The 27,330-nt window shown below is 39.4% G+C and overlaps 1 protein-coding gene and 1 long non-coding RNA gene across 13 annotated transcripts in view; one reads left to right on the top strand and one right to left on the bottom strand.

Moving 5' to 3' along the window:
• LOC310732998 (piggyBac transposable element-derived protein 4-like) overlaps positions 1-25,358 on the bottom strand; it is a 35,712-nt gene extending 10,354 nt beyond the window's left edge. For 2 of the 12 annotated variants that reach the window (XM_083553815.1, XM_083553831.1), the window contains exons 1-2: positions 24,053-24,502; positions 538-585 (exon numbers count right to left, since the gene is read on the bottom strand). Coding sequence is in view for 1 of the 12 variants with exons in the window: in XM_083553827.1 (XP_083409953.1) it covers positions 22,778-22,801; positions 22,971-23,015; positions 23,191-23,206; positions 23,380-23,430; positions 23,618-23,718 (237 nt within the window). In the remaining 11 variants the exon portion in view is untranslated. The other 10 variants (XM_083553816.1, XM_083553830.1, XR_014535603.1 and 7 more) reach the window with 9 other exon arrangements.
• Positions 13,807-24,956, top strand: LOC310733007. Its single transcript, XR_014535609.1, has 2 exons — positions 13,807-13,907; positions 24,842-24,956. It is a non-coding gene; the product is annotated as an uncharacterized lncRNA (long non-coding RNA).
• Positions 25,359-27,330: the final 1,972 nt, after the last annotated feature.

Genomic DNA, 27,330 nt, shown 5'->3' on the forward strand with positions numbered 1-27,330 from the left:
CGTGTTGTTGGTAAAAGCGAAGACTGAAGAGGGGAAAGGTTTTCCTCTAACCTCCAGCAGGTTGGGTGGCAGCTCAGGTTTATTTTTTCGGATTGTACCGACTAAGGCTATTTTCTTTTTCAGAAGCGCCTGTGCAAGTGGATAAGAAGTGAAGAAGTTGTCACAAGTGACAGTGACACCCTGGAGTCCCTCGGTCATCTCCTTGACAACTCGCATGCCCTGTCCCACCTCTGGAGCATTCTCGGTCTTTCCCAGATAAGGTGAACACCGCTAAGCATAGGATGTATCATGTCAACTATAGCAAAAAAATTAATCTAAAAACTCACCCTAGCACAGGTCCTCCAGCAACAATCACTGCAAAGAGTAAACAAACATTTAAAACAGCATAATGCCACCACAGAGTTGTACAGGTCAATAAGTAATGCATCAGCTAGGAGCGAAAGACATTGCGCATGGTTCTACATGGAGATTCTGCTGAACTATGCAGTCATCACTTGCACTAAAATCGCATTTCCTTGTGAAAAAATTAATCGTTACCGCTGTGCGTGCTTCACTTGGCCAGAATACAAACTTGCCATAGGAACCCTACAAGAGAGAGACTCATCAGGACATGCATACCAAAACCAATAAATTAAAATTATGCACTACTGTCTCAGTACAAATATCTCTTTCACTCTTATTCAGAGAGATTCCCATTGTTTTAACAATCATCATAGACAGTAAATGGTACACAGGTTTACAGCAATAAATAAATTAAAAGCTCATCCTTGTTCATTTTATCAAACCAACATCCCAGCAGAAAGCCAAGTCATTCAAGCAGGAGGGGGAAAATTCTTTTTTAAATAAATTCAATAAAAATCAGGTCAACTCCAGAAGGAACAAAATGTGCCTCAGATTACACATTTGGTGGTTACAGCTTCAGTCTTGAGTAGCAAATTAAGTCATCATAGAGAACACAAGTACAATATAAATGTATTTTTGGAGCCAAACATACCTGTGCACAAGTAGAGCGTACAAATTTCCCAGCACTATATAAAAAGGACCAGATTCAGTTTTAATGTCCATGTTAATAGAATAAATTAGTAAATTATTTCAGGGCCTCAGATTTAAGTTCTCAGAAACCACTTCTGTCCACTACTCTTATACATTTTTCTTCATCACAGGCAGGATAGATTTGTGTATAGAAACTAAAATGTTTTTATTTCTAAGTTGACTTACCCATATCTGGATGAGGAATGCCTGCTGGATCCAGTTCCTCCTGCACAACAGACGGAGGACAAAAAAAAGTTAATCTGTACTGCATGACCACGACGTGGGACTCAGGAAGCAAACTACATATAAAAATCCATTAGAAACTTTTATACACAATGTCAGAAATGTCGGCATTCATCAGATTTTCTCAGATGTCCCTACCAAATAATTCTCATCATATATACACAAGGAATGTAACAGAGAGAAACGGGAAAAAAAAGGCGTGAGATGTAAGCTAAAGCAGTGGCTAGCTAGCTAACCATTTCAAATCGTTTTTAAAATAAAGTATACACTCAAACAATTCAACAATAATAGTAACAAAAATTAAATAATCTACACCACTACGGGAGAAGATGCAAGACTTAGTTACACTTGTAAAGGATGACTGTCTATAATAACGTTCAAAAGTTTACAATTTCTAAGAAAATTCGGACAAAAACGAATTTGACGCTAAATAAAGACTACAATCTCCTTACAAAAATAAATTATACAATGCAAATAAACAAAACAGACTTACCCTCCACTGCACACAATGACGGAATAAGGCGGGAGAAAATGGGACGAGGGCATTTAAACGACTAACGCAAAGCCTTGTGGGTAGTTTAAAGATGGCGCAGTAGCTCGCAGTACACGCTATATACACTAGATGACAATGTCTCACCACTTCACTGTAACCTGTAGTAACAGAAATTCATTGACTCGATTGATATAACTCACAAATAAGAGTCGACTCTTAGGCCTTCAGTGGTGAACTGCCTGAATTATTCCACTTCATAATCAGTGTTAGGGGTAACACGTTACAAGTAACGTGCGTTATGTAATAATATTACTTTTCTGGAGTATCGAGTAAAGTAGCGCGTTACTTTATACATTTACACATTAATATCTGAGTTACTTTTTAATAAAAGTAATGCGTGTTACTTTTCAGTTAAATTATTTTGCATAAAAAAATCAATACTGAATTAAAATGAACGTAGTCACGTAGAATTTGCGCACTCATCAAGCGAGCAACGGGAACAGAAGCTGGTCAGAAGCGGAAATGGCAAACCAGAGAATTACATTACTGTGATGGAAGTATTGTTATTATTTTGAAATAGTCGAGGAAAAGGAGAAAGGAATAATGGTTAAGTGTAGATTATGTGTTGGTGAAAAGCTTTTGTCAACTGCAAAAAATACCACTTCAAAAAAACAAAAAACATCTGCATGCAAAGCACAGCACTACAGATGTGTGTGTGTGTGTAAAATGTTGAATATATGCAACATTATGCAATGTTGCATATATGGAAATGGAGACAGAAATATAGAAAACTTTTGCCGACTTTCCACCACTGCAGATCTATTAACTGCTCAGAATAAAAGTTTTCCGTGGGAGACACATGTACGATGCCATCGCAGCGGAGATAGAGAGCAAATTCACAGCTCATTTGCAATTTGTGGGAAGATAAACTGCCAGGGTCACTGATAATAGCGCAAACTTTGTAAAAGCGTTCAGAATGTTTCAAGCTGATGATGAAGCAGAGAATGATGTAGACGAGGACGAGGTCATATTTACGGAATTGCACGATGTTTTACAAAATTACAGCGAAAGGTATATTCTTATAGGGGGAGTGGTGGCTCCAGCGGTTGAGGCGCTGGGTTGCCGATCGGAAGGTCTGGGGTTCAAGCCCCGGTATCGCCAGGCTGCCACTCTTGGGCCCTTGAGCAAGGCCCTTAACCCTCTATGCTCCGTGGGTCCCTTACGAGGGAAATATCAAGGTCCGTGACGTCGGAGTGACGTGGGGCCGCCTTCCCGTGGGTTTACCACCTGTAAGGGACGGTGCTGTGAGGATTGGGCAGCAGTCGAAGGCGGGCGCCTGCTAAGACTGCTGCCCCCGCGACCCAAATTACGGATAAGCGGGAGAAAATGAATGAATGAATGAATGAATGAAGGTATATTCTTCCTCCACATCACCGGTGTTCAGCCCACACCCTTAACCTTATATACACGAACGATAGTTACATTTCTGACGCGAAGGCAGCTTGCAAAGCAGTGTACAGAAGTGCGACTGGAAAGTGTTCAGCCTTGTGGTTAACATTTAGTCGATTATCTTATTGTTCTCGTAGAAGTTATTAAGCATTTGAAATGTTTGAGACATGTCTTTTGTCCTAATATAACTTATTTCTTAATGCCAATTATCTATATTACACCTGTTACACCTGTAAGGCGTGAAAGAGATACAAGTAACGCAAAAGTAATATAACATTACTTTCCATAAAAAGTAACTAAGTAACGTAATTAGTTACTTTTTTGGGGAGTAACTCAATATTGTAACGCATTACTTTTAAAAGTAACGTTGCCCAACACTGTTCATAATTCCCTCTTTATGATGCCACGTCTATTGAAACCATCAATATTATACAGCAACGAGGAATATCAGAGCGCTGCCTCACAGACAGCTATCTCATGCAGTAAGAATAAATGCTATTACTAAAGAAAGAAACCCAATGAACACAATTCAACAATTCTTCATTTACTGCAGCTGCATCCCCTGCATACATGTCTAGCAAAGGCATTAATAACCAATCAATAATCAATAATGGCACGGAATCAGCAACTCAAAATCTGATTGGTTAAAGCAACATGGATTGTAAGAGAGAAGCGCCTGCAGAGTTCATCTTGAAGGGCTTACTGCAGATATATTTTGACCAATGCAACACTTGATGTGACAACTGAAATCTGAACAGAAACGCAAACCTAAAATTCACTTTGTTGCACTGCCTCTGGAAGCAACACACCTAAGAGAAAAAGCTATTGAATGAAGAGAACATACTATGGGGAAACATTTAATACATATTAAACGCATTTCATAATCCTGAATCGACATTAAATTTAAATGAATACAAACACGATAAAGTCTGTTAAAGATTTATCCTATAACTCCACATTATAACAAGCTACATGCAGTGGAACACAAATTCAGAGGGGCCTACTTATAGAATATTATTTTACTGGCCAATGTGCCTCCATGAGCAGTTATTGTTAGCCAAGCACAAGGCTCTAAGCGACTCCAGGGTAATAATGGATGAGTAATTGAAAAGACGGAATGCTTAGAATAAGCTATTAAAATTAAAGAAGTACAACCAACAAGGTGATCAGCTTGAATTAGAGATATTCAAGTTAAATCTTCATTATAAATTGGATTCATTTAGAAAAGCACAGGTTCTCTAAGATAGTTTTTCATACAGGAGCTAATGATATATGCCTTCGACAGTCAGAGGTTACCAAGAGTAATATTATAGAGGTGTGTAAATTAGCGAAGGCAATGTCCAATGCAGTAACATGCTCTGGCCCCATCCCAATGCAACGTGGCGATGTAGCCTACAGCAGGTTATGGTCGCTGAACTGCTGGATGTCCGAGTGGTGCTCCAAAAATAATGTGGGCTTCATTAATAATTGGAGCATTTTTGAGGGCAAAGCTGGCCTGTTAGGGTGGGACGGTATCCATCCCACTCGGGAAGGTGCTGCTCTCATTTCTTGTAGTATAGGTCATAGTCTCAGAACACTAGTTAACAAGTGACTGTCCAGAGCCAAGGCCAGGGAGCAAACAGACAAGCTAAACCGACCGTCAGCTAGCTGCACAGAGTCGTCACTCAGGATCCACCAAATTGAGACTGTGCCTGTCTCTGTCAAAACCAAAATGTAGGAATTATCAGAAAGTCTGTTTTAGTAACCTGATTAACATTGGATTGGATTGTTGAATATTAGATCTCTGACATCAAAAGCGCTTACAATAAACAAAATTATTACCGACTAGGAGTTTAATATAATGTGTTTGACAGAAACGTGGATTAAACCGAATGAATATGTAGCATTAAATGAGGCGAGTCCTCCTGGGTATAGTTACATACACCAACCCCGTCTAAATGGCAGAGGAGGTGGAGTCGCAGCTATTTATAATAAAAATCTAAACGTCACACAAAAGACTAAACAAAAATGTAAAACATTTGAAGTTCTTTACACCAACATAAAATATTCAGTGTCCGAAAGCAGGTCCAGTCAGTTAATTCCACTAATTATTATTTATAGACCCCCAGGGCCCTACTCTGATTTTCTGATAGAATTTGCAGATTTCATTACAAATTTAGCTACTTCTTTAGACAAAGCATTAATTGTTGGTGACTTTAATATTCATTTTGATAATCAGGAAGACTCCTTAAGAGCAGCAGTTGTGTCCATTCTAGAGTCAGTTGGAATTAATCAGAATGTTATAGGACCCACTCATAGTGGTGGACACACTCTCGATTTGTTATTAACATTTGGATTAAAAATAAAAAACGTAGTCATAATTCCACAGTCTGAAGCTATTTCAGACTATTATCTAATCTCGTTTAAAATTTGCCTCAGTCATTGCATTTCTACCTCACCACGTTACCGTGTTAAGGGTACTTTCACGTCAGCTACAGCAGCGCGTTTTATCAATAATCTTCCAGAAATTACGATAGAAGATAGATCTCCGTCAGACCCCGCAGAGCTCGACTGGGCCACTGAACATCTAGAAACAACGTTACGTTACACTTTAGATGATGTAGCTCCCCTTAAGACCAAAATGATCAGGGAGAAAAAATTAGCACAGTGGTATAATGATCATACGCGCACCTTAAAACAGACCACTCGAAAATTAGAACGTAAATGGCGTCAAACAAAATTAACAGTATTTCAAATAGCATGGAAGGAGAGCCTCTTAAGCAAGCATAATCCTAGATTTTTATTCAGCACGGTAGCAAAATTAACAGGAAATAAAAGCACTGCACTAACATGCACACCATTAATAGGTAGTAATGATTTCATGAACTTTTTTAATAATTGAATAATTTTTTAATAAAAATTGAAAACATCAGGCAAGAAATCCAGACGGTTAATATAAATCCAAATTATTTTACAAGTAACCCTGTAGACAGCAGTGTAATTATAGCAGACAATCAACTACAAAGCTTCACTCCTATTCATGAGAATGACTTAATTTAATTAATTTCCTCATCAAAACCATCAACCTGCATTCTCGATCCCTTGCCTACAAGTTTATTTAAACAGATAACTCCAGAGGTAATTGAACCTGTTTTAAAAATAATAAACTCTTCCATTAGCACTGGTTATGTACCTAAATCCTTCAAACTGGCAGTTATCCACCCCCTTATTAAGAAACCTGACCTTGACCCATGTCAGTTGTCCAACTACAGACCAATATCAAATCTCCCCTTTATATCCAAAATTTTAGAAAAGGTTGTAGCACAGCAGTTATGCTCACACCTACTTATGAATAAATTTTTTAAAATATATCAGTCAGGATTTCGGCCTCATCATAGCACAGAGACGGCGCTAGTTAAGGTGGTAAATGACCCGTTATTAGCCTCTGATCAGGGTTTTGTCTCCTTACTTGTTTTGCTCAACCTTAGTGCAGCTTTTGACACCATTGATCACACTATACTACTTGCTAGACTTGAGAACGTTGTTGGAATAAAGGGAACAGCTCTCTCTTGGCTCAGGTCTTATTTGACTGATCGCTATCAGTTTGTTGATGTAAATGGTGAGTTCTCCACACTCTATGAGGTAAAGTTTGGTGTTCCTCAAGGATCTGTCTTAGGCCCACTGCTTTTCTCTTTATATATGCTGCCTCTTAGTGAAATCATTCATAAACATGGGATTCGCTTCCATTGCTATGCTGATGTTACACAGCTGTATATTTCAGCAAAGCCAGATAAGCAAGATCAGCTTAACAATGTTGGGAAAGGGTGTAAAGGACATTAGACAGTGGATGCTTAATAACTTTCTTCTGCTCAACTCAGATAAGACGTAAGTACTTTTACTAGGACCCCATGCAGCTAGAAGTAAACTTTCCGATTCTGTAGCATCTCTGGATGGTGTTTCTGTCTCAGTGTGTACAGCAGTCAAAGACCTTGGTGTGATTATTGACCCGAGTCTTTCCTTTGAGTCTCACGTGAATAATATCACCAGGATCGCCTTCTTTCACCTTAGAAATATTGCTAAAATTAGAAATATGATGTCGTTACAGGATGCAGAAAAACTAGTTCATGCTTTTGTTACTTCTAGATTAGACTACTGTAACGCTTTACTGTCTGGGTGTGCGAGTAAGTGCATAAATAAGCTTCAGTTAGTTCAGAATGCAGCAGCAAGAGTCCTCACTAGATCTAGTAAATATGACCACATCACCCCTGGCTCCCAATTAAATCTCGCATTGATTATAAAATACTACTACTGACGTATAAAGCACTTAACGGTCTCGCACCGCAGTATCTGAGTGAACTTCTGTACCAGTATGATCCTCCATGCCTACTTAGATCAAACGGTGCTGGCTATCTGTTGGTTCCTCAAATAATGAAGACTACAGCAGGGGGCAGATCTTTCTCTTATAAAGCCCCACAGTTATGGAACAGCCTTCCAACCAGTGTTCGGGACTCAGACACAGTCTCAGTGTTCAAGTCGAGGTTGAAAACGTATTTATTTAGTCAAGCCTTTTATCAGTAGATTTTTCTTAGGTAAAGGTTCAGTTCTGGAGGGAGCATGGATATAGAGTGTTTGGTGAACTGGTATATTTGTATGCTGTCGTCCCCTCACATTCACACGTTTACTCGGGTTTGTTGACGGTGGTGTGGTGGGTCGTCTCTTATCCCAGAGATCCCTCATGTCTGTGTTACCTTCTGGTTCTCCCTTTTAGTTATGCTGCCATAGCGAGTCTTGCCGGAGTCCAAACTGCACAGTGACATTAACTTTCATACACCAATAGGGACACTTAATAATCCATATCCTTCTCTTCCCATCACCCTCCTCTCTCTCTCTCTCTCTCTCTCTCTCTCTCTCTCTCTCGGTCGAGTTAAACATGCTCCTGAGGCTCCAGTGACCACTGTTCCTGCCCCTCTCCCCTCCGTGGATCTTCACACTTCTGTGCAGCTTGGGACGGTCTCTCACCAACACCTTGGGTAGTTCCATGTAATTCCGGAGTAGAACGGGTGCTTTGAGGATGGATTGGACTGTAGTTAATGTCAACTGTCTGCTACACTGACTCAGGAATACAGTTTGCTTCTGATCATCATCACTGTACTCCGCAACATTGTATATCTGCTTCAAATGGACATTTGGTGCAACCCAGATGAGGATGGGTTCCCTCTTGAGTCTGGTTCCTCTCAAGGTTTCTTCCTTATGCCATCTCGGGGAGTTTTTCCTTGCCACAGTTGCTCATCAGGGACAAACATACTTACAAAGAACATATTTACGTTTAATCACCACATTATCTGTAAAGCTGCTTTGAGACAATGTTCATTGTTAAAAGCGCTATACAAATAAAAATTAATTGAATTGAATTGAATTTAACAAGTGCAATCCATTTGAGTAATCTTTTACAGCCGCCCGATAAAGACTAAAACGCAGCATACCTTCACCCACACCAGTGGATTCCGTCGTTGGGCCATTGGGTGGGCACTCTACAAAACAAAGTGCTCGACTTGCCTGATGAAACCTGCCAAGGGACAAAGTGGCCCAAAAACCTACATTGCCACTTTATTCGTCCCACAGGCAGCATGAGGACTCACCTCTGGCTCTGTAGACTTTAGCCAAAATGATAAGGCCCATGTAGGCTTTGACATCCGTGGAGTCCACATCGGTCCATTTTCTTTGGTGCGAGGTTGGTCATGTTGACTATAAAATCAATCAGCAGCTCCAGTTCATGGTCGTGTGGTGCCATTTGGTAGTAAACATTAAAAGCCACAAAGGTAACGTCTTCCCATCATTAGGCACTGCTAACTTAAAAAAAATTAAGTTAAAAAATTTACTCCAGCAAGAGTCGGGGGGGGGGCACCAACAACAAAAGATCATTCAAGCTGATGCTGCAAAAAAACTAAATGCACAAGTCAGTTTTATTACTAATCTTTAGTAATCACATCCAAGACTGAAAATGTTAACTAGAATTTTTTTTTTTTTTTAAACCAATTTTTATATTCAAATAAAATCCTTTTCTGTTTCCCGTGCACCATATGTGATCACTAAATTGGCAATTAATTTAAAATCCTGGATTTAAAAAAAAAGAATTAGTAGTTATGATTACAACTAAGGTTGATTATTTTAACTTTATTTTTGCTTAAATCTGATAATGATCTAAGAACAAAATTACTGAATTAGCCACAAAAACAAAACGCAAATCAACTTCTATAACCAGTCATGCACAAATTTAAAGTTTCAGCATGCATTTGATCCTAAGCCCAATTTCACTGATGTGTGCTGAAATAAAATGCAGAAAAAAATTCACAACCTATGCAGGGTTCAGAAAACATTGACACATGGCATTGTGGAAGTTCTAATCACCAGAACTATCTTGCAACATTTAATATACCTCCAACTCACTGTCCTTCTGTAGTCAATGTACAACAGTCTCTAGTTATAGATCCCTTACAGTCTTTAGCTGAATTGGTAAATACTGAAAGCATTGGGTTGGAACATGGATCAAGACACATGAATATTGTGTGCAGGTCTTTGCTAAACGTTAAGGTAGTGGTGCTCATTGTAGTGAAGTTTCATAAATTGTCAGGAATCTGGGTGATCGCTGGTGTCATGGTCTGCATGGTCAGCTTGGGTTAGAATTCTATTCAAACTCTGTGCCTTGTTAAGAATACCCCATTCATTTTTGGTGATGTGGTGCCACAAGACACTGGAATTTGCAAATTATCAACATTATCTTTTCCTCAAAGGTTTCTTATCCCCTAACCACCTGATATAGAGTAGATATAGAGTAGTGTAATGAGAGATTCATCTCTAAACACACTGCAGTTTTTTCGTGTGCAACAATTTTTCATTTGACATTATGCATGACATACTTGAAGGAGTAACTCAGTATGAACTAAATTATTTCAGTACATATGCAAGAATTGTATTTCAAAGCAAGACTTAATTTCTCGAATAACTTCTTTTGACTACGTTTACCCGGAACGCAAAAAAACATCCTACATCCTGGCGCACAACAGCAACAGCTGGGGTTAGAATTCTATTCAAACTTTGTGCCTTGTTAAGAATACCCCATTCATTTTTGGTGATGTGGTGCCACAAGACACTGGAATTTGCAAAATATCAACATTATCTTTTCCTCAAAGGTTTCTTATCCCTTAACCACCTGTCCAAAGAGCATCACCAGCTTTTTCAAATTGTGTATGCTGATAAACATTTGCCTCCTAAACATCACTTATTGCTTCAATATCCTTCATGCATTAGAAAAACAGGTTCACTCCTACACTTTTGAAGCATGAGATTTAAAGCTAAACAAACACTTCAAGAATTATCTAAAGAACTTTAAGAACATTACTAATTCCCTAAAGATCCTGGGTGTTTCCTGGTTTAAACTCCGAATGGCCTGCGGGAAGAGGCTCCTCCTCATTCTCTCTGTGTTCGCTTTCAGGGAGCGGAAGCGTTTCCCTGAACGCAAAAAAGAAAAGAGTCCATTATTGGGATGGCTGAGGTCCTTCATAATCTTCCTAGCTCTGGTCTGGCACCGCGTGCTGTAGATGTCCTGCAGGTTAGGGAGCTCAGTGTGGATGGTACGTTCAGCTGACAGCACCACCCTCTGAAGGGCTCGCCTGTCCTGCATGGTGCTGTTCCTGAACCAGGAAGTGATGCTACCCATCAGGACGCTCTCAATGGTGCAGGTGTAGAAAGCCTTTAGCACCTGAGAGGGTAGTTTAAATTCCCTTAAGCGTCTCAGATAGTACAGACGCTGCCGGGCCTTCCTCACCAGGGTGTTGGTATGACAGGACCAAGAAAGGTCCTGTGTGATGTGAACACCTAGGTACCAGAAACTGTCCACTCTCTCCACTGGAGTCCTGCTGATGTTTAGCGATTTGGGGAAGACTGCTCCTGCGTCGTGCTGAAGTCCACGATCAACTCCTTAGTCTTGCTGACGTTCAGGAGAAGGTTGTTCTCCTGGCACCATCTCTCCAGGTTTTTAACCTCCTGTAGGTAGGCCGTCTCATCGTTGTTGGAGATCAGACCCACCACAACAGTGTCGTCAGCAAACTTGATGATGGTGGTGGAGTTGGAAGTGGCCTCAACTTACAGGTGAGTGTGGAGGGAATTGATAACCTTACCACAGAGAGTATGGACCAATGTCTTCGTTCGATTTTTTGAGATCATGATGGTGGTGAAGACTTGTTGCCGTCTCTTAAAATCCCTGAACATGAAAGTATATATATTCCACTAACTGGGTTAGAACTGATTCCGTTGAATACAAAGTTGGGTTGATTGTAATGAGGTAAAGCATGAAATTCCTCCATTTTCCAAGATCCTGGTTAATGTATATCGATTGTATATCGTTTGTAGTCAATCTGCTGGTGACTGATTATTTAAATAAACAATACCATGCTTTTGTAGTATGCAAGGGTGAAGACAAGGAAACGGAAAATCTGCAGTCTTTTGAAGTACAGTGTGCTTATGGACCAGAAGAAAGCATGTATGTTTTACTTCCTCATTGTTTAATATAGTCTTTGGCTGAAAGCTTCAGATTGTGCGTCTTGTGAACTTTATTTGTCTTGTTTAGATTAAAAAAAAGCTTTGCTTCAATGAAGAATTCAGCCACTGTACTGAAATGGTAAGGTTAAAAAATGATTATTATTTTTAAAAATAAATTAATAAGTAATTTTTGGAACATGATTATCCTATGTATTATTCACATTTTTGACAAGACAACAGTGATACATTTACATTTACATTTGCGGCATTTAGCAGACGCCCTTATCCAGAGCGACGTACAAAAGTGCTTTAAATCTCTAGTAATGAATATATCTACACTGGTATGCAAGATTACAAACTTAATATAAATATAACTCGAATTCTACAAACTTGGAAAGTGCTAATTTAGGTATTTCAGGAATAGGTAGGTCTTAAGTCGTCGCTTGAAGATAATCAGGGACTCTGCTGTACGGACATCTAGGGGAAGTTCATTCCACCACCTCGGTGCCAGAACAGAGAAGAGCCTTGAAGTGTACTTACCTTTCATTCTGAAAGAAGGTGGTACCAGTCGAGCAGTGCTGGAGGATCTCAGACAGCGTTGTGCAGTGCGAGATGTAATGAGGTCACTGAGGTAAGATGGTGCTGGTCCATTTTTGGCCTTGTAGGCAAGCATCAGTGTTTTAAATCTGATACGTGCAGCTACTGGAAGCCAGTGAAAGGAGCACAGCAGTTTGGTGGTGTGGGAAAACTTGGGCTGATTGAACACAAGTCGTGCAGCTGCATTTTGGATCATTTGCAGTGGACGAATAGCGTTCAGGGGAAGACCTGCCAGCAGAGAGTTGCAGTAGTCAAGTCTTGAAATTACAAGAGACTGAACAAGCACCTGGGCAGCCTGTATGGACAGAAATGGTCGAATCCTTCCTATGTTATAGAGAAGAAATCGACAAGAACGGGCAACATTAGCGACATGTGGGTAGAAAGACAGATCTTTGTCCATAGTTACCCCAAGGTTACGAGCAGTGGCTGAAGGGGAGAGCAGAGAGTCATGAATTGTTATTTGGAGATCTTGACCTGGAGATGAATCACCTGGGATGACCAGCAGTTCTGTTTTGCTGGGGTTGAGTTTTAGCTGGTGAGCACTCATGCATAAAGATATGTCTGACAAGCATGCTGAGATCCGAGCGGAAGCTGTGGTATCTGATGGAGGGAAAGAAAAGATGAGTTGAGTGTCATCTGCATAGCAGTGATAAGAAAACCCATGTGAGGATATGACTTCACCAATGGAGTGGGTATAGAGGGAGAAAAGGAGGGGACCAAATACAGAGCCTTGTGGGACACCAGTGGTGAGTCTGCACGGGGCAGATGTGGAACCCCTCCATGTTACCTGGTATGAGCGACCTTCCAGGTAGGACGCAAACCATTCCCATGCTGTTCTGCAGATACCAAGGCTCTTGAGGGTTGACAAAGGTGTCTTGTGGTTGACTGTGTCAAACAAAAGGTCCAGGAAGATAAGTACAGATGACAGCTTGGCTGACCGAGCAGCATGCAGTTTCTCAAAAACAGCCAAAAGGGCCGTCTCTGTGGAATGTGCCGCTTTGAACCCAGACTGGTTTGGATCATGGAGGTTGTTCTGTGAGAGATAGACAGATAGTTGGTTAAAAACAGTGCATTCCAGATATTAAGAAAGGAGAGAGGTGATACCGGTCTGTAGATGTTGATGTCTGATTGTTCCAGAGCAGGTTTCTTTCAGATGGGAATGACCCTTGCTTGCTTGAAGGTAGTTGGCACATTGCCAGATGTTAAGGACCCATTGGTGATTGTGGAGATGAAGGACAGGAGATCTTGTGTAATGTTCTGAAGCATAGTTGAAGGGATTGGATCCAGAGGACAAGTGGTGGGATTGCAAGATTGGATTACTTGCAGTATCTCATCTTCTGTTAAGGTTGAGAAGCTTGACAACAGAGGAGTAGTGGATTCCTGGCTGTGTTGTGTAGTCATTGTTGGGGAGGAAGTGAAGGTCTGGCAGATTTCCCTAATCTTTTCATCATAGAAGGAGGCAAAGTCATTAGATCCAGCTTCTCCTGCACAACAGACAGAGGACAAAAAAGTTAATCTGTACTGCATGACCATTAAATGGGACTCAGGAAGCAAACTACATATGAAAAGCCATTATGTACACACACATACATATATACATATATATATATATATATATATATATATATATATATATATATATATATATATATATATATATATATATATATATATATATATACAGTGAGGAAAATAAGTATTTGAACACCCTGCTATTTTGCAAGTTCTCCCACTTAGAAATCATGGAGGGGTCTGAAATTGTCATCGTAGGTGCATGTCCACTGTGAGAGACATAATCTAAAAAAAAAATAATAATAAATCCAGAAATCACAATGTATGATTTTTTTAACTATTTATTTTGTATGATACAGCTGCAAATAAGTATTTGAACACCTTAGAAAGTCAATGTTAATATTTGGTACAGTACCCTTTGTTTGCAATTACAGAGGTCAAACGTTTCCTGTAGTTTTTCACCAGGTTTGCACACACTGCAGGGGGGATTTTGGCCCACTCCTCCACACAGATCTTCTCTAGAGAGTCAGGTTTCTGGCCTGTCACTGAGAAACACGGAGTTTGAGCTCCCTCCAAAGATTCTCTATTGGGTTTAGGTCTGGAGACTGGTTAGGCCACACCAGAACCTTGATATGCTTCTTACAAAGCCACTCCTTGGTTATCCTGGCTGTGTGCTTCGGGTCATTGTCATGTTGGAAGACCCAGCCTCGACCCATCTTCAATGCTCTAACTGAGGGAAGGAGGTTGTTCCCCAAAATCTCGCAATACATGGCCCCGGTCATCCTCTCTTTAATACAGTGCAGTCGCCCTGTCCCATGTGCAGAAAACACCCCCAAACATGATGCTACCACCCGCATGCTTGACAGTAGGGATGGTGTTCTTGGGATGGTACTCATCATTCTTCTTCCTCCATACACGTTTAGTGGAATTATGACCCAAAAGTTCTATTTTGGTCTCATCTGACCAAATGACTTTTTCCCATGACTCCTCTGGATCATCCAAATGGTCATTGGCAAACTTAAGTATGATGATCACAAATTGTTCTGTATTGTTGAAAGATTTATGACCAAACTTTTGATGTCACCCATATGAGGATGGGTTCCCCTTTGGGTCTGGTTCCTCTCAAGGTTTCTTCCTCGTGTCATCTAAGGGAGTTTTTCCTTGCCACTGTCGCCACGGCTGCTCATCAGGGACAAACGCACACCATTCACCTTCACTGTTGTTTTCTGTAAAGCTGCTTTGAGACAATGTCTGTTGTGAAAAGCGCTATACAAATAAACTTGACTTGACTTGACTTAAGACGTGCCTGGACATGTGCTGGTTTAAGCAGGGGAACCTTCCGTGCCATGCATGATTTCAAACCATGACGTCTTAGTGTATTACCAACAGTAACCTTGGAAACGGTGGTCCCAGCTCTATTCAGGTCATTAACCAGCTCCTCCCGTGTAGTTCTGGACTGATTTCTCACCTTCCTTAGGATCATTGAGACCCCACGAGGTGAGATCTTGCATGGAGTCCCAGTCTGCGGGAGATTGGCAGTCATGTTTAGCTTCTTCCATTTTCTAATGATTGCTCCAACAGTGGAGCTTTTTTCACCAAGCTGCTTGGCAATTTCCCCATAGCCCTTTCCAGCCTTGTGGAGGTGTACAATTTTGTCTCTAGTGTCTTTGGACAGCTCTTTGGTCTTTGGCCATGTTAGTAGTTGGATTCTTACTGATTGTATGGGGTGGACAGGTGTCTTTATGCAGCTAACGACCTCAAACAGGTGCATCTAATTTAGGATAATAAATGTAGTGGATGTGGACATTTTAAAGGCAGACTAACAGGTCTTTGAGGGTCAGAATTCTAGCTGATAGACAGGTGTTCAAATACTTATTTGCAGCTGTATCATACAAATAAATATTTTTTAAAAATCATATATTGTGATTTCTGGATTTTTTAGATTATGTCTCTCACAGTGGACATGCACCTACGATGACAATTTCAGACCCCTCCATGATTTCTAAGTGGGAGAACTTGCAAAATAGCAGGGTGTTCAAATACTTGATTTGCTCACTGTATATATATATATATATATATATATATATATATATATATATATATATATATATATATATATATATATATACATACACACACAGTACAGACCAAAAGTTTGGACACACCTTCTCATTCAAAGAGTTTTCTTTATTTTCATGACTATGAAAATTCTAGATTCACACTGAAGGCATCGAAACTATGAATTAACACATGTGGAATTATATACATAACAAAAAAGTGTGTAACAACTGAAAATATGTCGTATTCTAGGTTCTTCAAAGTAGCCACCTTTTGCTTTGATTACTGCTTTGCACACTCTTGGCATTCTCTTGATGAGCTTCAAGGGGTAGTCACCTGAAATGGTCTTCCAACAGTCTTGAAGGAGTTCCCAGAGATGCTTAGCACTTGTTGGCCCTTTTGCCTTCACTCTGCAGTCCAGCTCACCCCAAACCATCTCGATTGGGTTCAGGTTCGGTGAGTGTGGAGGCCAGGTCATCTGGCGCAGCACCCCATCACTCTCCTTCTTGGTCAAATAGCCCTTACACAGCCTGGAGGTGTGTTTGGGGTCATTGTCCTGTTGAAAAATAAATGATGGTCCAACTAAACGCAAACAGGATGGAATAGCATGCCGCTGCAAGATGCTGTGGTAGCCATGCTGGTTCAGTATGCCTTTAATTTTGAATAAATCCCCAACAGTGTCACCAGCAAAGCACCCCCACACCATCACACCTCCTCCTCCATGCTTCACGGTGGGAACCAGGCATGTAGAGTCCATCCGTTCACCTTTTCTGTGTCGCACAAAGACACGGTGGTTGGAACTAAAGATCTCAAATTTGGACTCATCAGACCAAAGCACAGATTTCCACTGGTCTAATGTCCATTCCTTGTGTTCTTCAGCCCAAACAAGTCTCTTCTGCTTGTTGCCTTTCTTTAGCAGTGGTTTCCTAGCAGATATTCTACCATGAAGGCCTGATTCACACAGTCTCCTCTTTACAGTTGTTGTAGAGATGTGTCTGCTGCTAGAACTCTGTGTGCCATTGACCTGGTCTCTAATTTGAGCTGCTGTTAACCTGCGATTTCTGAGGCTGGTGACTCGGATTAACTTATCCTCCGCAGCAGAGGTGACTCTTGGTCTTCCTTTCCTGGGGCGGTCCGCATGTGAGCCAGTTTCTTTGTAGCGCTTGATGGTTTTTGTGACTGCACTTGGGGACACTTTCAAAGTTTTCCCAATTTTTCGGACTGACTGACCTTCATTTCTTAAAGTAATGATGGCCACTCGTTTTTCTGTACTTAGAATTTGTATTATGGCAAGAAAAAAGCAGCTAACAGTCTATTCAGTAGGACTATCAGCTGTGTATCCACCTGACTTCTGCACAACACAACTGATGGTCTCAACCCCATTTATAAGGCAAGAAATCACACTTATTAAACCTGACAGGGCACACCTGTGAAGTGAAAACCATTTCAGGTGACTACCTCTTGAAGCTCATCAGGAGAATGCCAAGAGTGTGCAAAGCAGTAATCAAAGCAAAAGGTGGCTACTTTGAAGAACCTACAATATGACATATTTTCAGTTGTTTCACAATTTTTGTTATGTATATAATTTCACATGTGTTAATTCATAGTTTTGATGCCTTCAGTGTGACTCTACAATTTTCATAGTCATGAAAATAAAGAAAACTCTTTAAATGAGAAGGTGTGTCCAAACACACACACACGCACACACACACACACACATAGGCGATGAAAATTAGAGAACAATTTATAAACAATTGAACAATTCTGAAATAATGTCATCTTCACTGCTCAACAGTTGAGGGAGTTTTTGTCCTGTCTATACCATGCTGCCAGAACACCTTTTCCACAAAATAACTAAGGCATTTCCAAAAAAAACATTATTTTCCAGAAAACACACTGATCAAAATTAGAGAACACTTTCAGATACCTCCCAGTTATTGGTGTTAATCTGGTACCTGGTGCTAATTTCCTTGATTATCTGTTATTATCCCCTATTTAACTGGCAGCCTACCTTCCAGTTTCACTGACTCTGCAAGATAGTGGGCCGTTCTAAAGTGACTGAAAGCCTCCGGCAGCAGGTTGTCCAGATGAAGGCCAAAGGGATGACCCTATCAGCCATAGCAAGACAAGTTGGTCGTTCCAAATCTGTTTCAAGAATTTCAAGAATATTGACTCTTTACAACATCACAAACTCATTCAAGTCAACCAAGAAAGCATGGTTTCCACGGAAGACAAATACAAGAGAGGACAGGATAGTGTGGATGATCTCAATGGGCAATTGTTTCCACACTGCAGCTGAAATTGCTCACCAGTTCAGCGCTGAACAGGGTAAGGATCTGTCTTGTTATACAGTGTCTCGATGTTTAAGAGCATTTGGACTGCAAGCCCACTCTGCAGTGACCAAACCTCTCATTAGCAGAAAGAATCAAAAGGCTAGACTAAGCATGTTGTGTGGACAAAGGAGAACTGGTCCAAAGTTCACTTCAGTAATGAAAGCAAGTTTAATTTATTTGGATCCGATGGGAAACATTACGTTCGCCGAAAAACTGGAGAAAGACTGAACCCAAAGTGTGTAAAGAAGTCGGTGAAAAGTGGAGGAGGAAGTGTCATGGTTTGGGGCATGTTTTCTGCAGCAGGAGTTGGGCCTCCTATACAGCTACATGGCAGAGTGAATGCAAATGTTTATCAGAACCTTCTTCAACAACATGGTTCCCTCCCTGCGTTCATCACCCAATCAGCCTGCAGTGTTCATACAGGACAAACGCTCCATGTCACACAGCAAAACGGGTAAAGCAGTTCCTTGAAACTGAAAACATTGAAATAATGACATGGCCTGCCCAGTGTCCTGATCTCAACCCAATAGAGAACCTTTGGAAAATCCTTGGCGACAAAGTTATGGCCAAGAAACCCACTACAGTCACTGAACTGTGGAGGAGACTGGAAGTAGAGTGGACCAAAATCACACCAGAGCAGTGTGAGAGACTAGTGCTGTCCTGTGTCCGGAGATCTGCTGAAGTCATTCAGAGCAGAGGCCTGTACACTTCAGAAAATTTTGTTGTAATCTTTTTCCATGCTACAGTCATTGTTCTCTAATTTTGATCAGTGTGTTTTCTGCAAAATGTTTTTTTTTTTTTTTTTTTAGAAATGCCTTAGTTTATTAGTGGAAAAGGTGTTCTGGTAGCATGGTATAGACAGGACAAAAACTTCAACTGTTGAGCAGTGAAGATGACATTATTTCAGAATTGTTCAATTGTTTATAAATTGTTCTCTAATTGTGATTGCCAGTGTATATAATATATTACACACACACACACACACACACACACACACACACACACACACACACACACATTATATCTATCTATCTATCTATCTATCTATCTATCTATCTATCTATCTATCTATCTATCTACCTATCTACCTATCTATCTATCTATCTATCTATCTATCTATCCCTCACATACATATATATATTGTATTTTTTTTTTTTTTAAGTAAAGGAAAATTCACTCCACACATGCATTTTCAATATTCAAACATTTTTCTTTAGAAGTTTGACCAATCTTTCAAATAATTATCATTTCCAGTGTTCCTGTCTATTAAATCTCAGTGCATTTTCAATCATGTTCCACATTAAAATGCTCATTAAACATGTTTCTTTATAGTTTTGTTCAATCTTTCAGATTATTCTTATTTAGAGTGTTTGAGAAAAGTAAAAGCAAAACCACTCCAAAAATCAGTGCACTTTCAGTCATGGTCCACATTCACTCTACAGACAGAGACAGGGACACTGTAAATAATAATTATTTTAAAAAATGAGCAAACCTGTAAAGGAAAAAGTTTTATGAATGAATATGAAATGTAATTGAAAATGCACTGATGCCTCGACTGATTTTCCCTTTACTTTTCTCAAAAACTCTACAGTAAAATGAGTTGAAATTTAATAATCGACACGGAGACTCGAATTAAGAATTATTTGAAAGATTGAACAAACTTATAAAGGAAAATGTTTAATGACTGAACATAAGAAATGATAATGCACTGATGCCTCGAGTGATTTTTGCCTTTACTTTTCTCAAAAACTGTATAGTAAAAAAAGTTGAAATGTAATAGACTAATAGAAGCATTTCACATGTCGTACCCAGTATGTATGTGACAAATAAAATTTTATTTTATTTGACAGAGACGATCTAAATAAGACTTAATCAAAAGAATGAGCGAACCTATAAAGGAAAATGTTTTAAGTTTTTGAATATGGAACATGATTGAAAATGCACTGAGATTTTTGTTTTTTTTTTAGTCTTTACCTCTATTTGACCTCTCCCACAATCCGTACCGTAAGTGCACGACTAGACGCGCAACACAAATAAAATGTGCTGCTGGCTTAACCGCAGTAAAAGGCTTGAGAGGAGAGCCAGGGGCTGGCCAGCTAACGAATTGTGAATACTTGTTTTAAAAACATTTCACAATAAGTATACACTCAAGAGTAAAAAATAATAGTAACTGTTAGTGTTTAACAGTGTGGGAATTAACCTAACACATTCCTTGTTAGGCGTATATAAGGTAATCAGGGAGTCTTTATCTGGGCTCACACATCTCCGGCTAGTATGTCTTCTTATGCATGCAGGTACCAGCTTTAGGTCAGGCTTGGTTTCCATTGTGTATATAAAAGGTGTCTGAAGAGCACTGCTCCATTCTGTGTGATTTTTCCCTGATCAGAAAAGGCACCACAGGAATCGCAGTTCATATGGAAAACCTCTCCAAGGATTTAATTTCGTTTGTGCAAGATAAAAATATAACAGTAAAAAAAAAAAAATTTTACCACGACGGGAGAAGATACAAAACCTAGATACACGTGTAACTAAAGACTGACTGTCTATAATAACGGTCAAAAGATTACAATTTAAGAAAATTCAAACAACTATAAAGCTATATAAGGACTACAAGCTCCGTACACAAATAAATTATACAACGCAAAAAAGCAAATAAACAAAGCAGACTTGCTCTCCACTGCACACAATGATGGAATAATGCCGAAGAAAATGTCACGCGATAATTTATACGACTCGCGCAATGCCTTGTGGGTAGTTTAAAGACGGCGCAGTAGTCTGTGTCTAGATTTAAAATTAAGACAAGTTCTGTTTTAGTCCAAATTCAACAGAAAATAAATAGTTTATTAAAAAGCAGAACTTGTTTTGGCCAAACTTTCCTCACCATGTCCAGCTTTACTTGAAAAAAGTAGTACATCTGTGACCAAATCAATCTCTTCCTCTCCTGTCAGCCATTGTAGAATGAAAAAAACAGCTATTAAATAATTTATAAACCATTTGTTTAGTATTTACACATCTAAGCTTGTGCAGTTTGCTATAGATGCGGTTTACGTGGGGAGATGAAGACCATCAAAGGTTGTGAAAATGCTAATGGCCGTTATTGGATGCCTGCTAGATGGCACGGAATCAGCAACTCAAAATCTGATTGATTAAAGCAACATGGCTTGTAAGATAGAAGCGCCTGCAGATTTCATCTTGAAGGGCTTACTGCAGATATATTTTGACCAATGCAACACTTGATGTGACAACTGAAATCTGAACTGAAACGCAAACCTAAAATTCACTTTGTTGCACTGCCTCTGGAAGCAACAAACCTAAGAAAAGCTATGGAATGATGAGAACATACTATATGTATTAAACTATTCCCCAGAAATATTAAAGCGTAAGTCAGTGGTTTTGATAGTGTTTAGGCCAGCAGAGAAGGCTTTGCTGACCCTGAAGATACATTATACTCTGTAGTACGATTACATATAAATGTCTTGCTCAATGATTTTAAAATCTTCAGACTAGCTGTTTGTGCTAGCAGTTTGAAATCTAATGTTCAATTATTAATTATGTATAAAATATTTGCCTTACATTTCATATTCCTGAATTGCCATTAAATTTAAATTAATACAAACACGATAAAGTCTTTCAAAGATTTATCCTATAACTCCATATTATAACAAGCTACATGCAGGAGGACAAAAACTCAGTATGCATGTTTTTAATATTTAAAAAAAAAAAAAAAAAATCGGGCTAATTTTTTTTTTTTTAAAAACCCACTTTTGGTCTCATTGTGATTTAATACCGTTGCAGCAATAAACATGAATATCCAGAACAAAGTGGTTGTCAACTTAAGGCTTGCTTTTGCAAAGCAACACCATGACAGTGAAATGAATATGTATATGGCAAGGCCTCAATATAAATTTTACAAACATTAGATAGAAAACTCAGCCATTGACTGTCCACTTTAAGGTAACTCATCATGGACCACCAACAAAGCAAAACAAAAAAATAAACTCCAGCAAGATTTATTACTAATCTTTGACACATCCAAGACTAAATGTGGAATAGATTTTTTTTTAAGTCAATTTTATATTAAAATTAAATCATTGTTTCCCCTGCCCCATGTGTGATAACTAAATTGGCAATTTACAAGCCTAGATTAAACAATTAGTCATGATTAGAACTGAGGTTGATTAATTGCAACTTTATTTTTACAGCAGTTTAACTCAGTTCTTTAAAAACCAGAACAAGATGTGGCACCAATTTTGAACACCGGATAATGGTTCAAATACAATCAAATTAAACATCCATTTAACTGGGAGTGGAACATGCCAGAACGTCCAGGTCTTGTTCAGATCACAGTACAGCTAGAGCTGCAAAAAAAAGACAAGGATTCAAACATCAGGAAGGTTTAGCTGACCAGCACAAATAGGACATTACCAGAAGGCAACCTCAGAATAAATGGAACGGAAAGGGGTATAATCAGCAGAATCATTTGGCAGAATCTCTTCATCACAGGCTGCAGAACACTAATTAACAAGCACAAACATTACTTACCTCAGCCATCAAACTGCATGTCAATCTGAGGGTAATAGAGAGTTATGATCAACAAGGTAAATCAGAACAGCGTGAAATAGATTAAAAACATGGGTTCATCAGCAAAAGGCTGTCCACATTTGTGTTCAGGTCAGACATTTGTAAAACATCACCGAACCCATGTTGTGGGTTCATTATTGCATCATCATACAAACCTTTTGAGCCTCGTGCGTCTTGATACAGGATGCAGACAACTTCACCTGTCAATGAGTATACTCCTGTTAGAACAGAAAACATTCCCCATGAGGTCTGAAGTCTACTCAAATGACCATCAGACAGAGCTAATATCCACTCTCCATGGGAAAGTCAATGGATCAAAAATCATCCCACTGATCATATGAGCTAAAAACAAACAGAACTTTGATAAGAACTCACCACTGAAAACAGCCACCTGTAAAAGAGAACACAGGATTAAAACAAAGATAAGATAGCTATGAAAAACCAAGATACCTAAATCCAGATCAGTCATTAAACCAACATGTCCTCAACAAGATAAGAGACCTGATTCAAGATCATCCTTTCTGGGTTTGAGGAAAGTGACCCCAAAACCAAATAACCACATACCTGTAGTCAATCCAACCATAGACAAGGGCTCCTCCATCTACCATGAAGATGCTAAAAATAAACAGAAGAAATCATTTTAAAAGCTAGTAAAAGTAGTGATCACAAATCAGTCTTTACTCAATACATCAGCTAGGAGCGAAAGACATTGCGCATGGTTCTACATGGAGATTCTGCTGAACTATGCAGTCATCACTTGTATCATGTCAACTATAGCAAAAAAATGTATCTAAAAACTCACCCTAGCACAGGTCCTCCAGCAACAATCACTGCAAAGAGTAAACAAACATTTAAAACAGCATAATGCCACCACAGAGTTGTACAGGTCAATAAGTAATGCATCAGCTAGGAGCGAAAGACATTGCGCATGGTTCTACATGGAGATTCTGCTGAACTATGCAGTCATCACTTGCACTAAAATTGCATTTTCATGCGAAAAAATTAATCCTTACCCCTGTGTGTGCTTCACTTAGCCACATCACAAACTTGCCATATGAACCCTACAAGAGATAGACTCATCAGGACAAGCATACCAAAACCAATAAATTAAAATTATGCACTACTGTCTCAGTACAAATATCTCTTTCACTCTTATTCAGAGAGATTCCCATTGTTTTAACAATCATCATAGACAGTAAATGGTACACAGGTTTACAGCAATAAATTAAATGCTCACCGTGTTCATTTTACCGAGCCAACACCCCAGCAGAATGCCAAGTCATTCTAGCGGGAGGGGGAAAAAAAATTAATCTAAATCACTTCAAGAAAAATCAGGTCAACTCCAGAAGGAACAAAAGGTGCCTCAGATTAAACATTTGGTGGTTGCAACTTCATCAGTTTTGACTCAAGAGTAGCAAATGAAGTCATCATAGAGCACACAAGTACAATACATTTATTTAGGAGCCAAACATACCTGTGCACAAGCGTACAAATTTCCCAGCACTATAAGAAAAAGGACCAGATTCAGTTTTCATGTCCATGTTAATAGAATAAATTAGTAAATTATTTCAGTGCCTCAGATTTAAGTTTTCAGAAACCACTTCTGTCCACTACTCTTATACATTTTTCTTCATCACGGGCAAAAAAGAGGGAACAATCTTCAAAAAGGCATACCTTCATGAAGCAGTCTTTTTAAAGGCTGCAAAAAAAGCAAAACTATTAATTAATGATTGGACAATAAGACATAACGCATGCAATGCACAGTTTAGCCTCAGATAAGGATCTTTCAGAAACCACTTCTGTCCACTACTCTTATACATTTTTCTTCATCACAGGCAGGATAGATTTGTGAAAAGAAACTAAAATGCAATGCGTTTATTTCTAAGTTGACTTACCCATATCTGGATGAGGAATGCCTGCTGGATCCAGTTCCTCCTGCACAACAGACGGAGGACAAAAAAGTGTTAATCTGTACTGCATGACCACGTGGGACTCAGGAAGCAAACTACATATGAAAATCCATTAGAAACTTCCATACACAATGTCAGAAATGTTGGCATTCATCAGATTTTCTCAGATGTCCCTACCAACATATTTTTCATCATATATACACAAGGAATATAATAGAGAGAAACTGAAAAGGGCGTGAGAGGAGAGCCACCCAAGCTAAGCTAAAGCAGTGACTAGCTAGCTAACGAATTCAGCGCGAAGGTTCGTACGGGTATTGAATACCTAGTGTGAAACGTTTTTAAAATAAGTATACACTCGAGTCAACAATAATAGCAAGAAATTAAATAATCTATACCACGACGGGAGAAGATACATAACTCAGGTACACGTGTAGCTAAAGGCTGACTGTATACGAGAACGTTAAAAAATAACATTTCTAAGAAAAATCAGACAAAATCTATAACGCTAACTAAAAAGTATAAGTTCCTAACAAAAATAAATTACACAACACACCCAACACAAAAAAAAATGAAAATAAAAAAAGAGCTAATAAACAAAACAGACTTACTCTTCACTGCACACAATGATGGAAAGAGGCAGGAGAAAGGGGCACGCGAGCATTTATACGACTCACGCAAAGCCTTGTGGGTAGTTTAAAGATGGCGCAGTAGCTCGCAGTACACACACCATACACTAGATGACAATGTCTCACCATTTCACTGTAACCTGTAGTAGTAGAAAGTCATTGACTGGATTAATACGACACACAAATAAGTGTCGACTCTTAATCTTTATCGTATGGTAGCGGGCCGTGCATTTCACACGTAGGCCTTTAGTGGTTTACCTATTCCAAATATTCCACTTCATAATACCTTTTTTCATGTTGTGGATAGAAAGAGAAATAGTGTAATGTAATGAAGAGTACAGTGAGAGTGTAATGAAGAGTACAGTGAGAGTGTAATGGAGGTGAAGAAAGTTTCTGATAGTGTTATGAACGTGAAGCTGGAAGTTTGAATGGGTGATAATAAATATGGAAGTGTAAGTTAGTTTGCTCTTTGACGGAGAAGAGTTTAGCATTAGATGAGCGTATCCAGAGTCTAGAGAGAAGTAGTGAGTGCGAGAGCAGTCCAGGTTCTGTCGGGGAAAGTCTGGATGCCTTAGGTGAATTTAGGATTCCCCTGACTCCGGCATTAAAGCCCTCGCAGCGGGGCGAGTGGGTGACGACTCGGCGGCATACTCGCAAAGCCAAAGCTAACGCTAAGGCTCGTCCACGGGAGCACCATTCCTCTCCACTTCACGTGTCCAACAGGTTTGCTCTTCTTAGTGAAGCACCCGCTGAGAAATCTGAAAGAGCTCTGTTTATAGGAGACTCTATTCTGAGGCACATGAAATTAGCTAGACCTTTAAGGGCACTAGCAGCACAGGTCATATGTATACCGGGAGCCAGTGCGCCGGACATAGCAGGTCAGCCCAGGTTTTTAGAAAAGCACTGGTTCTTTAAGATTTTTCACACAGGTGCTAATGATATATGCCTTCGACAGTCAGGGGATACTAAATATAATAGAGGTGTGTAAATTAGCGAAGGCAATGTCCGATGCAGTAACATGCTCTGGCCCCACCCCAATGCGATGTGGCGATGTAGCCTACAGCTGAACTGCTGGATGTCCGAGTGGTGCTCCAAAACCATGTGAGCTTCATAAATAATTGGAGCAATTTTGAGGGCAAGGCTGGCCTGTTAGGGTGGGATGGTATCCATCCCACTCGGGAAGGTCCTGCTTCTTTTATTTCTTGTAGTATAGGTCATAGTCTCAGAACACTAGTTAACAAGTGACTGTCCAGAGCCAAGGCCAGGGAGCAGACAAACAAGCTAAACCGACCGTCAGCTAGCTGCCCAAAGTCGTCACTCAGGATCCACCAAATTGAGACTGTGTCTGTCCCCCAAGCAAAACCAAAATGTAGGAATTCTCAGTAAGTCTGTTTAAGTAATCTGATTAACATTAAATTAAATAGGACTGAATGCACAGCCAGCACCTCTGATTTAAATATAGGATTGTTGAATATTAGATCTCTCACATCAAAAGCGCTTACTATAAACTAAATTATTACCGACTAGGAGTTCAAAATAATGTGTTTGACAGAAACAGATGCAGAGGAGGCAGCTATTTATAATAATAATAATCTAAGCGTCACACAAAAGACTAAACACTTATGTAAAACATTTGAAATTCTTTACACCAACATAAAATATTTAGTGACCAAAAGTAAGTCTAGTCAGTCAATTCCATTAATTATTATTCATAGACCCCCAGAACCCTACCCTGATTTTCTCATAGAATTTACAGATTTCATCACAAAGTTAGTTACTTCTTTAAACAAAGCTTTAATTGTTGGTGACTTTAATATTAATTTCAATAATCAGGAAGACTCCTTATGGGCAGCAGTTGTGTCAGACCATTACCTCATTTTTTTATAATCTGCCTCAGTCATTGCATTAGTACCTCACCACGTTACCATGTTAAGTGTACATTCACGTCAGCTACAGCAGCGAGTTTTATCAATAATAAT

Source organism: Silurus aristotelis (genome assembly GCF_946808225.1).
Source record: "Silurus aristotelis genome assembly, chromosome: 11".
Lineage (NCBI taxonomy): Eukaryota > Metazoa > Chordata > Actinopteri > Siluriformes > Siluridae > Silurus > Silurus aristotelis.